This window comes from Nerophis lumbriciformis, linkage group LG11 (genome assembly GCF_033978685.3).
Source record: "Nerophis lumbriciformis linkage group LG11, RoL_Nlum_v2.1, whole genome shotgun sequence".
NCBI classification, from domain to species: domain Eukaryota; kingdom Metazoa; phylum Chordata; class Actinopteri; order Syngnathiformes; family Syngnathidae; genus Nerophis; species Nerophis lumbriciformis.
This window is the reverse complement of record NC_084558.2, coordinates 39,150,691-39,164,604: the sequence shown is the minus strand read 5'-3', so window position 1 is coordinate 39,164,604 and position 13,914 is coordinate 39,150,691. Positions and strand designations below refer to the sequence as shown.

The 13,914-nt window shown below is 39.7% G+C and overlaps 1 protein-coding gene across 4 annotated transcripts in view; it reads left to right on the top strand.

Moving 5' to 3' along the window:
* vti1a (vesicle transport through interaction with t-SNAREs 1A) overlaps nucleotides 1-13,914 on the top strand; it is a 309,169-nt gene that overhangs the window by 4,844 nt on the left and 290,411 nt on the right. For all 4 annotated transcript variants that reach the window (XM_061966622.2, XM_061966624.2, XM_061966621.2 and 1 more), the window contains exons 2-3: nucleotides 6,654-6,712; nucleotides 7,198-7,308. In XM_061966622.2, coding sequence (XP_061822606.1) covers nucleotides 6,654-6,712; nucleotides 7,198-7,308 — 170 coding nt within the window. The remainder of the gene's footprint in view (nucleotides 1-6,653; nucleotides 6,713-7,197; nucleotides 7,309-13,914) is intronic.

Genomic DNA, 13,914 nt, shown 5'->3' with positions numbered 1-13,914 from the left:
ACAAAATAGTTAAGCCTAACACCAGCAACAATGGTAAAAATGTTTCAGATGCAAAAGTTACAAATACAGCAATAGACAACGCTCATGGGCCTGCTAATGAATACATGTCTGCGCTGCTGACCCGTCTCCGCTCGGGATGGTTTCCTGCTGACCCCACTGTGGACTGGACTCTTACTGTTGTGTTGGATCCTCTATGGACTGTACTCTCACAATATTATGTTAGACCCACTCGACATCCATTGCATTCGGTCTCCCCTAGAGGGCGGGGGTTACCCACATATGCGGTCCTCTCCAAGGTTTCTCATAGTCATTCACATCGATGTCCCACTGGGGTGAGTTTTTCCTTGCCCTTATGTGGGCTCTGTACCGAGGATGTCGTTGTGGCTTGTGCAGCCCTTTGAGACACTTGTGATTTAGGGCTATATAAATAAACATTGATTGATTGATTGAATATTTACACCAGATGTCACACTCACTATTCTGTGACATAAACATAACAACTTGTTAAATTACTTTGGATGTATTTTTGTACAACACAAATAAATATACTGTAATATGTAGGCTATACTTGTTGCTAGTTAATTTATTGTTTTTTTGTGAAAATGGATTAAAATCCTGTAATGGGCTTTCAATATACCCTTTTTAGCCTTGGTGCAAACGCCAGCAGAGAAAGCCACACACTGTCATCCATTGCCTTGTGGTGCTTGGATGACAGTACTGCAGTCAAAATGAGGGCAAAATAACAATAGCCTATGTTTATTGGATGATTATGGAGAAATACCGAATTGCCAAATAAGGCAAAGTTGATCAACACAAAAGTTTTTACCTTTCAATTTATGAGGGATCACTGTGGGAATAGCGAACTGAAGGGTACACGTTTTGTATTCACGCTGTGATTGGGCATCCAAAAGATGGAGCTGGACTTTTGATAGGTGTTTGGAAAGGTGCACCAGTTGTGTGATTGGCCACAGGAAGATGGGCGGGGCAAATATAGTCCAGATTTGCACTGTGATTGGGAAGCAAAAAAGATGGCGCCAGTTGGATGTCACAACAGGGCCAAATTCCAAACGGCTAGTTTGGAGAAAGTATGAAGGAAGGCAAGATTGTTTTATAAATATCTCTGCAATGCCTCCATGGTTTAATTTAAAATTGTTGGTTCTTATGCAGAACCCAAATACACAAAAGTAGGTACCATCAGGTAAGAAAAGTTGGTTTTACATAATTGGGCCCTAAAAAAGTGGGGGGCTTAACTGGTGCTAAACGGATTTCTGAAATGGCTAAAGCCCACCCAAGTATCAGTGTAGTGCCGTCTCTGCATGGCACCCATTCACTCCATTGTAAGCTGACTTTTATTTACGTTTATTTACGAGATGGAATGCATAAAAAAAACTGTGTTCTTTTCTCTCATAAAGATTGTGAATTATAGGCAACATCTCCAGAAATGTGCAATTCCCCTTAAAGAGCTGAAGCTGAGCTGATATGCAGTACAAAAACACAGAATTACGGTTAAAAATGGGGAATGTTTTGGGGGAGAATGGACAATTCTTAGTCTGAACGAGCAGAATGTTTTGTTGCTGGAATGGTTTGACTTAGTAAAAGTGGAGCTTTACAAGTTTAGAGTGGATTTGTGTTGTAGGAAATATAGAATTGGGGAAAAGGCAGGAACATCTGGAACCTGGAATTCGTTTTTTTAAAGTTGGAACAGAAAACTGTTTGATGGCGCTATCTGCATTGTGCTATCTGCATGGCGCTATCTGCACGGTAGAAAGTGCTGCACCTCTGAATCCAGCAGAGGGTCCTGTTCCAAAAGTCAATTCACTTAATATTTTCCAGCAGGAAGATGTTTTAGCAATACGCAATGTTGAGAGACGACTCAAGATAGAGGGAAAGATGAAAGCAGCAATATACAGAGATATCCTGGATGAAAACATGCTCCAGAACGTTCTGAAACTTGGACTTAGGTGACGGTTCATCTTTCAGCAGGACAACGGCTCTTCAGAACAAGCCAAGATATCAAAGGAATGGCTTTTACAACTCTGTAAATGTCCTTAAGTGGCCCGGATTTGAATCCTGGAGAGATCTGAAAATGGTGGTGCACCGACGCTTCCCATCCAATCTGATGTGGCTTGAGAGGTGCTGCAAAATGGAAAGGGTGAAACTACGGTACCCAAAGATTGGTGTGCCAAGCTTGTGGCATCGTATTCAAAAAGACTTGAGGCTGTAATTTCTGCCGAAAGTGCATCAACTAAGTAGTGATCTGTAAATACTTATGTACATACTGTTACTGTCGATATTTGTATTGGTCCGCTCACCTTTGTTTACATTCAAGAGCTCTAGTTTATGGTTAGCTTGTCGTCCTATAGTGTGTAGTGTAGCATGTTTAGCGATTCCTCGATTCCACCATAGTTTATTTGCTGCCACGGAGGCAAAGATTGCTGACCTTAGCCGCGGGAAAAAATGCTACAGTGCGTTGATGACACGTTTGTTCGCTTGTTGCTTTCAAATTTGCTGTTGACCGCTAGAATATGTCATCAACATGCATTATCACTATCCATCTATTTTCTACCCCTTGTCCCTCTCGGGGTCTTGGGGGGGGCGGGAGCCTATCCCAGCTGCATTCGGGCAGAAGGTGTTATACACCCTGGACAAGTCATATGACAATAGTATTAAAAGCTTTATTGTCGGCCAAATTCATATTGTCTATATTGCGCAACCCTAAGCTCCAGTGGTAATAATACGTGATAATAATATCAAGACACTTAGAAATACCACAATGGAGGTGATTATTATTGGCTTATTAACTTAGGAGAGCGGCTCCACAATGTGTATGGAGACACATAACAGGCTGCTAGCCGCTTGTCAACTTTTATAAAAAAAAATGCATTCAGCCAATGGGGATCGACTTTAAAGGGGAACTGCACTTTTTGGGGAATTTTGCTTATTGTTCACAATAGGCAAAATGATAATGGATGCTATTTTCTTTGTTTTTGCATTCTAAATATTAAATAAAAGTGATCAAGAGTTTGCTTACAATGGAACTAAAAGGAGCCGCTCTATTTTGCCTATAAAGCCCTTAAAAAAAACATCCAAACACCTCCATTGAATTTTTATATACGTGATGTAAGTATTAGGGCTGCGCTAACGATTCATTTGATAATCGATTAATCTGTCGATTATTACTTTGATTAATCGATTAATAATCAGATAAAACAGACAAACTACATTTCTATCCTTTCCAGTATTTTATTGGGGGGAAAAAACAGCATACTGGCACCATGCTTATTTTGATTATTGTTTCTCAGCTGTTTGTACATGTTGCAGTTTATAAATAAAGGTTAAAAAAAAATTGTCTGTGCGCATAGCATAGATCCAACGAATCAATGACTAAATTAATCGCCAACTATTTTTATAATCGATTTTAATCGATTAGTTGTTGCAGCCTTAGTAAGTATATGTGTAATGTAGTAACGGGCAAGTTTATAATAACAGTTAATATTTAAGTATTTTGTTGATTTTAAGCATACACGGCGCATTAGTTTAAAAAACGCATCACAATGTTTTGGTTTTTTTCCTTCATCGCTGATTATTACTCACTGCAGACTTTATGAGAGCCAACAAACATAATTAAACATCACTTACTGTACAATGTCTGCTGTCATTAGGATGCAGACTGCTTGGATGTTCATATATTACCATTTAGATGAGGAACGACTCAATTCTTACGAAGAAACGGGACAGGGTGGGGGGGTGGGGGGGGGACAAGCGTCTTTTCGTGTCATTCTTGCCATTTCCGGGTCAAAGTGTACCAACTTGTCGGAATATCTACTCAGACTTCATCTGCCCAGGTGAGATGCATAAGTTATGATTTACAATAAACTTCGAGGGAGCAAGGAAGCGAGGAAACATCTCGCCAGTCGATAAGGTCGAAATTTGTTCTCAGGCTTGTGATCACATCGCCGCTGTAAATAGTTTGTCTGCGTTAGCGCTTATAGTAACAATATCACTAATACCTGGTTCATATTCAAGTCACTAAATGTAGGCAACTTTATTTGTATAGCACTTTTCATACACAAGGCAGACTCAAAGTACTTCACAGCACAACATGTGGTACAACAAAGTGAAATGAAAGAAAATAAAAGCAAAATTAAAATGCAGACAATAAAAAATAAAAACAGTGCGGAAGTTAAAAGATTAAAAGATTTAGCTGAAAGCTAAGGTGAACATAAAAGTTTTCAGTCTAGTTTTAAAAGTAGGCAGAGTTCGGGAAAGTCTGACATCTTCAGGAAGTTTATTCCAGCTATTTGTTGCATAGTGACTGAATGATGCTCTCCCTTGATTTGTGTTTACTCTGGGAACCGCTAACAGATTGGTCTCAGAAGATCTAAGTGATGTAGAGGGCTTATATAGTGGGAGCATATCAGTGATATACTTTGGCCCTAGACCATGTAGTGATTTATATGTGAGCAGGAGGATTTTGAAATCAATTCTCTGATGTACAGGGAGCCAATGTAAGGATTTAAGAATTGGTGTAATGTGCTCACATTTTTTGGTCTTTTTTTAGAACTCTAGCAGCAGTGTTCTGAACAAGCTGGAGCTGCCTGACAGTTTTTTTAGGAAGACCTGCAAGGAGACCATTACAATAGTCTAGCCTACTGGTAATAAAGGCATGTACAAGTTTTTCTAAGTCTTGAGCTGACATGAGCCCTCTAAGTCTTGTTACATTTTTGAGGTGATAGTAGGCCGATTTTGTTACTGATTTGATGTGACTGTCGAAATGTAAATCAGAATCTAAAATAACCCCAAGATTTGTGGCTTTATTTGAGGTTTTCAGGGACAGTGATTGAAGGTGTTGGGTGACTTTAAACCTTTCTTTTTTAGCACCAAAAACAAAAGGTAAATGGAGTATTGTTGGCGCTTTTTGAATGGTTATTTTTTGGGTTTTATGGCCCAAATAGAGGATCTCCCTTTGGCTCCGCTGCAAGCGGACTTTTATTCACGTCATGTCTCTCATAATGATTGTGAACGATAGGCAAAATTCCAATAAAAAGTGTAGTTCCCCTTTAAAAGGCAATGGCAATCACATACTTTTTCACGTAAATCGGCCCTAATTTTTTTCACCATATCATATCATAGCACAGTGATTCTCAAAATATGGTATGATATGTGGGCTCCATCTAGTCGTACGCCGGAGAATCACTTAATCAAATATTCAAAGATAGTGTTCCTGTTCAAACTGTGTGTAATATTACCGTGGCCAACATATTAAATATAAGTATTAAATTAAACCTCTGCCTTGTTTTTAATGAATATTTACTCCTACTACGCTACTGTATGTTAATGTTGGTCATTACGGTGGTACTTGGAGAGCCAAGTATTTACTGAGGTGGAACTTGGTGAAAAAAGTTTGAGAACTAGTGCCATGGCATATAGCTTCTAACGTAACATAATGACCCGTAACAAGAGATGTCCGATAATGGCTTTTTTTTGCCGATATCCGATATTCCGATATTGTCCAACTGTTAATTACCGATTCCGATATCAACCGATACCCATATATACAGTCGTGGAATTAACACATTATTATGCCTAATTTTGTTGTGATGCCCCGCTGGATGCATTAAACAATGTAACAAGGTTTTCCAAAATAAATCAACTCAAGTTATGGAAAAAAGGGGGTTGCAGGGGGTGTATATTATAGCGTCCTAGAAGAGTTAGTGCTGCAAGGGGTTCTGGGTATTTGTTCTGTTGTGTTAAGGTGCGGATGTTCCCCCGAAATGTGTTTGTCATTCTTGTTTGGTGTGGGTTCACAGTGTGGCGCATATTTGTAACAGTGTTGAAGTTGTTTATACGGCCACCCTCAGTGTGACCTGTATGGCTGGTGATCAAGAATGCCTTGCATTCACTTGTGTGTGTGAAAAGCCGTAGATATTATGTGACTGGGACGGCATGCAAAGGCAGTGCCTTTAAGGTTTATTGGCGCTCTGTACTCCTCCCTACGTCCGTGTACACAGCGGCGTTTTAAAAAGTCATACATTTTACTTTTTGAAACCGATACCGATAATTTTGAAACCGATACCGATCATTTCCGATATTACATTTTAAAGCATTTATCGGCCGATAATATTGGCAGTCTGATATTATCGGACATCCCTACCCATAACATATTGGTTGATTATTGAGCGTTGAGGCCTTAAAGGTAAATGTTGTTGGTTGTCATGGCTACGTATCAACATTAAGCATTGTTTTTTCCATGCTGCGGTGGACAAAACGCACGCACATCAAGTCTTTAAGTGTTACAACGGGGCGCTGCATAAACGAAGATGGGTGAGGAGATGCGCAGCGTTCTGACTTGTGGCAAAGTGAGCAAAGCCGACACCTCTCTTCCCTTTTGAGCTGTCTCGCCCGCTCCTCGGCGGGAGCCAACAAAGGCCTCCCAGATGCCAATAAACTAAGAGGCGTCACAAATGTCGGCTCGCCGCGCGGAGAGAATGTGTAAATATATCTTCAAATGTGTCCCCTTGTTGTGTTTTTTCCTCCTCCTCCTCCACTCTTTCTCCCCGCCGCCCCCTTTTGCGGGGGCTGTTGTCATGAAGCGCTGTTTGTCTTGTCTCCTGATCAATATGTGACTGTGTTGTGTTTTTTTTACCTTTCAGAGGAGAAGACACAGCTGGTTCTAAATGTCGACAAACAGCTTGAAGAAGTCAAAGAGTTGGTAAGTCTTTGATCACTAATTTCCTGCCTCTTCCTAAATAATGAATTGGCGGGACACGCTACTTCCTCCAGCGTGATGTGATGTGCCGACGCTTGACGAGGCTCCCGCTTTGCATGATTACTGCGCTTTTTAAGTGACACCCCCCGTGACACATTTCAAGCCGTTACCTGGAGTCTTCATGTCGCTGTTTAGAAACCAGCAAAGTCGCCTGACAGAGACAAATTGTTGTCGCACTTGTCTCGTTATGTCGCCGTGATTAGTTTGTGTTTGCCAAACACAACTGCGGAAACGCCCGTCTTAGCCTACTCCTACCTCATTCTGGGCGACATGAGCGGGCCCACTTGTGTGTCTCCACGATTGATTTAGGTGTAGGCTCCGACGAGAGCAAGCCTTCATCATGTCTGAACAGCGTTTCTATTCAACGAAACACGCGTGATTAGCGCCTACTTTGAGCGGTTCCATGACTGTTCCGACGTGTCTTCCAGCTGGAGCAGATGGACTTGGAGGTACGAGAGATCCCCGTCCAGAGCCGAGCCATGTACAACAGCCGACTGAAGAGCTACAAGCAAGAGGTGGACAAGCTGGAGAAGGACTTCGTAAGTACTCCCATTTTTACGTGAGAGTCGCAAAACACATCCCTCCTCGCCATGACATACATGCAGTACAGTGCGACCACTTCTTTGGTAGTCCCTCGCAATGTTCCCTCTAATTTTTCATGTGTGTGAGCAAACGCACAAACACCCTGAGCATTCAGTAGACTACAGACGTGCACACTGTGGTCATACCAGCAGCACATTTGTCTCAAACCTGACATAACAATTTAAATGTCTTATTATTATAATCAAGTGACTAGTCAATTTCAAGAGATTATTTTCTAATATATGTGATTTGGCCCACTTAGATATTGTTTTTTTTTTAATCAGCTATGCACTATAGTATTTTATGCCTGGGTGGGGGTCCTGCTTTGGAAAGATTGTGTACCCCTCATTTAGTTCCCCTTAAAACATTCACATGTTGCATGAGATGAAGTGTTTATTAACTTTCTGTTTGTAGAATAAATATTTTTATTAGCAATTATGTAGTCCTGTAACATCATTTCATGATTAATATCCAAAAAATAACATTCTTAACAAATGACAGTAGAATAAGCACACTGATTGAGGAGTCATAGTAAAACGACCTGAAATTTACACTTTACGTGTAGTGTTGGAGTTGTCCAACTTTTTGTGTAGCCATAAACGCACCAGTGGCTAATTGCCATAGTGTATGTGTTGGTGCAGGTGAGAGAGAGCAAGCGGCTGCTGTTCATATAACAGATGACAAAGAGTTTCTTTTGGCTTGGTTTGTACGGTAGACAACGGCCAGTTTTGCTAGATAAAAGTATTTTACACATTGTTTTGGTGTGGTTATGGCCAACAAACAATTTTGCTAAATAAAGGGACCGATGGAATTCCTGTCCTCCTTTAAGTGTCTCCACAGACGTTACAATAATTTAAGTGTTGACAAACATTGTTTTATCTGTTGTGGCCGCCTTTCGTCACCTGTTACTCACAGTTGCATTGCAAAATTCATACAAAACAAACTATTTGTTTATTTTGTTTAGAGTGGGATTTGATTTTTTGCGCGGCATAGATTTGCTGTGCGCAGAGGACACGTGAGCAGTGCGCAATTGCGCAGGTGCGCACCTTAGAGGGAATGTTGGTCCCTCGCCACATCACGCTTCAAATATTGTAGCTTCGCCAACTTGCAGATGTACTTTTTATTACAACATTAGTGGCCTAAAATAAGCATTTTCCAGCAAAATAATGGCTAAATCAACTAAAAAATAATAATACTACAGTAGGCTTGCGCAATATAGACAATATACAAAATTATATACATTTAGCTGACGATAGAACTTTTAACACTATTGTTATATCATGATAATTGGGGATATGTAGCGTTCACTTTTGAACTGATACGGTACCAATTCCCGGGCACCTGGTCAAAATGTTGCATAAATTATGTTTTACAGACCATCTTCAAGCTGCTTTCTGACAGTCGCTTCAGGATGCGCCGTTTTGTGGGCGGTCTTATTTACGTGGCTCACCTTCGGCAGCGTCTTTTTCTCCGTCATCTTTGTTGTAGCGGTGTAGCGTGCAAGGACGGGAGTGGAAGAAGTGTCAAAAGATGGCGCTAACTGTTTTAATAACATTCAGACTTTACTTAAATCAATAACGGAGCAGCATCTCCTCACCCGTGGCTCACTAGTGCAATAACAACACCGAAAATGTGTCCCGTGAAAAACCGTCCGACCGGAACTCTCTAATAACTAAAGTTCCTTGGGTGAATAATGTAAACTCACTACAGCGCTTTCATGGTGAGTTTACTGACAGATATAAGTTAGAACTTTACACTACTTTATATTAGAAATGGCAACAGCGGAGGATGAATGTCCCATAGCGAGAAGATAGAGTAAAAGAAGAAGCTTATCGACTACGTTGTCGGCACGGACTACAGTGCCAGACTTGTGCAAATTTTCAGGACTTATGCAGATCCCAAATACACATCAGCAGGTACCAGAAGGTAAGGAAAGTAGGTTTTGCATAATATTGCGAAACAAAATGCCATTTAATGTCTTACCTTATACACACACAATAATAATACTCTTTTGTTGAAGCACAGTACAATCCACCAAGCGGTGTGGCTTCATAGCTTACCAAAGTCGTACTAAAACATTTTGATAGATTTTTGAGCGCCGTGTGTAATGTTCTATATTCTCAATGGAACATGTAACATTTTAGTGTTGTTTACTTGAGTCATATTGTAGTCTACACGTATCTCTTATGTGTGACTGCCATCATATAGCAGTCTACACGTATCTCTTATGTGTGACTGCCAACTTATAGCAGTCCACACGTATCTCTTGTGTGACTGCCATCTACTGGTCACACTTATCATTTCACCGTGTACCAAATAAAATAGCTTCGAGGTTGGTAAGCACAACCAAAATTATTCCGTACATTAGGTTATAAGGCGCACTGTCGAGTTTTGAGAAAATGAAAGGATTTTAAGTGCGCCTTATAGTCCGAAAAATACGGTACAACATCTAAAAATGAGCTGATTGTGACAACTGCTGTCCAGTTGGTATATCTTGTTTTATTATCATCTGCAAGGTGCAACTACAGTAAGACCCAAGATGTTAGGGCAGTAGTGTATAGTTTTGTTGCTGCACCCTAAAAAGTGGTAATACTGTAAGTTGTATACTTACTATGCACTAGGTGTTTGATTGAAGGGCAGCACGGTGAAACAGGGGTTAGTATGTGTGCCTCACAATAAGAAGGTCCTGGGTTCAATCGGCAGTGTGGAGTTTGCATGTTCTCTCCGTGACTGCATGGGCTTTCTCCGGGTACTCCGGCTTCCTCCCACCTCCAAAGACAAAAACAAAAACAAAAACATTCACCCAAGTGTGAATGTTGTTTATCTGTGTTGGCCTTGCGATGAGGTGGCGACTTGTCCAGCGTGTATCCCGGCTTTTGCCCGAATGTCGCTGAGATAGGCTCCAGCCACCCCGCGACCCCGAGAGGGACAAGCGGTAGGATATGGATGGATGTTTAATAGTAACGTGCATCTTAGTTAGCCAAAGTTGGAGGTGTTGAAATCGCCATGCAAAATTGTTAATGATAATCAGTAGTAGGTCAATAGCAAAGCCAATGTATATTAGCCTCAAGCTAGCAAATATTTGGAAAAGTGGAGGCTTGCTTTACTTACGTTGGAGTGTTTTCGGTACCCATCCCTAGTGATAATGCATGTTGATGACACATTCTAGCTGTGTCCTGCAAATTTGGCAACGACAAGCGAACAAACATGTCCTCAACGCAATGTAGCGTCCTTGCTAGCGTGCTAATAATTAAAGTCCCTCCACAGTGCAAAGCTGCTTTTAGGTCAACAATCCTCACCTCCCATGGCAGCAAATAAACTGTATCTTACAAGTAGCATAATCCCTGGAGGACAAGAAATAGCTAAACATGCTTCACTACACACCGTAGAAGGATACAATAAGTCATGCTAACCGCTACCTGGGTGGAACGATCCAATTATCGACAGAAACGATACCAAATAATATTGTAGGGAGGAGTGGATAGAGTGGCCGTCCAGATACCTGAGGGTTCCTGTTTCGATTGCAGCATCCGCCATCCTAGTCTTGTCCTTGGACAAGACAGTTATTGTTCCCATTGCCACCCAGACTGGTATGAATGTAGCTTACCACCACCAAGCTTGAATGTATGGGTTTCCCAAAGTAAAGCACTTTGAGACAATTGTGAAAAAGCGCTATATAAATATATAATTTATTATTTTATTCATATAGTATCAGGTTGTTACCACAGTGGTTAGGTAGATATGTTTTTACTATCAAACAATATTTTGTCATTTTTGTTATTGTTTACAAACTCAGGAAATAAGTCATTGGACACAGGAGGGCTTTTTGGGCAATAAACAAAATCATTTGGAAATCATTTTAATATTTGATTGGCATTCTTGCACGGACGCCCATCTTGTGTTTTTGTCCGATTATAATTGTGAATAAAAATGTCGTCATTCAATGATTTGGAAAATGTGAAGTATCAATTGCATGACCAATACTACTTGGTATTGGATCGATACCCAAATTTGTAGTATTGCCGAAAACTAATATAAAGTATCCAAACAACAGAAGAATAAGTGTTTATTACATTTTAACAGAAGTGTAAATAGAAACATGTTTAAAAAATGTAATCAGATAATAATAGTAAATTAGTAAGTAGATTAATAATAGTTTCGAGAAAATAACACAACTGGAAATGACACAATTTGTTACTGTATACATCAGCAGCTAAATTAGGAGCCTTTTTAGCCCCTTTCGAAAAGGTTCTATGATCATTTATTGACAATAAGTAATCTAATGTGATATCGCAGGAGGCTGCAATATGTTGCAAAAATTAAATAAATGTATTATACATTTTAGGCCATATCGCCCATCCCTATCCTACAATAGTATTGCCCTCGAGATGAGACCAAACCAATCAGAGCGCGCTGTTCAGTATCGTATCAACTGATTGGCTCAGCCAGTTTGATTTGCGGCAACAGGCATGGAACAAATGACTGGACGTTGCAAAGTTTCTTTAAAAAAGGCAACAAACTTATTCATGCATCGGAACAGCATCAAGCCAAGTGTGGGAAATGCTACTGTTTACAAGGCGACAAAGACCGCAACAACAACAAATTCCACCTAAGAAGCAGCTTACGGGGCAGAGAAGGTACCATGAATGAGGAGAAAAGGAGAACACTGCACGGAGCGATCCTTAAAGCGGTCGCTCTCTGTATCCAAACCGGACAGCTCATTCGCGCTTGTGCTGCTGCATAACTCGTGGAATTCTAACGCATTTAATCATCATTATAGTGATATATTACATGTACAATGAAGTGTACACTGTCTTTAACATCAGTACACACTAACAAGGAGCCCAGGATACTTCAGGGAAAAGCCTGTGTTTATCCACTTACTAAACTATATAATGTAGCATCTCAATGTTTTACTTGATTATTTATTTACAATACTACATTACAGTTGTATTTGATTTAAAACAGAAGTTTTCAGTTTGCACTTTATTGATCTGATTGATTTGTGTTACGATTGAATGATTATTGCTATCTTTATTGATTTACTGGAGTTTATTTGCATGCAATGTGCACTGCTACATTTTTATTTACAGAAGTATTTTTGTGAAGACAGAAGTTTTAAGTTTGCACTTAATTCATCTCAATGTTGGATATTACCGTATTTTTCGGACTATTAGTCGCAGTTTTTTTTCATAGTTTGGCCGGGCTCCACTGCGACTTATATATATTTTTTTCCTTTTTTATTATGCATTTTCGGCAGGTGCGACTTATACTCCGGTGCGACTTATACTCCGAAAAATACGGTATTTATTTACACATTTTTGTTTACTGTATTTTATTCAAACAGAAGTATTGCCTTCCAGAGGAAGCTATTAATTTAGTTCTTTGAAAAAAGTACAATTTGAATCTGGTCTAAAAATGACATGATACAAATTAGAATTTTGCTAAGAGTAAGATGCAGTGAATGTACTGTTATTTCAAACTACTAGTTTTTGATCAAATGAAAGCAAAACTTGTTTTGAATTATCTCTGCCATTTGGTTTGTTTAAAAAGTCGGGGAAAAATTCGTAAATCAAATTTTCTTGTGAAAAAATATGATTTTATTTTTAGGTCATATCGCCCAGGCCTACTCACTAACTTCCTTGGCTTTGCGTCTGCGCTAGAAACGAGACAAATCTCACCGAATCTTGTTTTTTCCAGAAGCGATCATGACAACCGTTGTGGAAGTTATTGATGCCGCACGTTCGCAACATTTTTGGAACTTGTTTAAGAAAAAAACACAAATTTAGGTCTTGCATTCAACCCAGTAAATATGCTATTCCGATTCAGTAAGACCAATGATGCATTGCGTTAGCATGTCACACTTTCAAGTCCTATGTAACTAAAACAGTTGATATTTACTAAACCGTCCCATGTGTAATGTCTGTAGGAGTGTTTTCGTGCATATTTATACGTGCTATCGTTATGTAATCAAGCTAATATGCAAACACCTTTACAAGTGTCTGTGTTCGTATTATTAACTTACAATGGCATTCTTGTATTGTTTCAGTTTCGTAAATTCACCAAAACGTCACTGTGGAATTATTGAGTCTGTCTAGCTGATTAAGGAGCTAATTTCCGCAGCTCGTGGGCCCATGACGATGACTTCTGTTTTGTTTGATCCGCCGTTTTACTGCTGTGCGACTGGCACCGTTTGGAAACAATTAAGGTTTGTAAATGACATACAAAATCTTTCATATCGGCTTATGGTTCAGTGCGGCTAATATATGTATGAAATATTTATTTCTTCTAAAATTTCTTGGGTGTTTTGCTTAAAAAACATGTGCACTTTGTAGCCTACAAATTATGGTAATTAATGTAAAGCTGACTAAATGGCGTTATTTCATTGTCTCGAGGGCTCTCATAATGTTGGAAAACATTTTTTTTTAGAAGCTCATCAATTATTATGCTCTTGCTATGAAAATATGAGATTTATGTTTAAGTATTCCTACTTTGTTGAAATGTGTTTATTACGATCCGGTCCAGAACCACTAAACAGTTATGAACAAGGGACGGCTGTAATC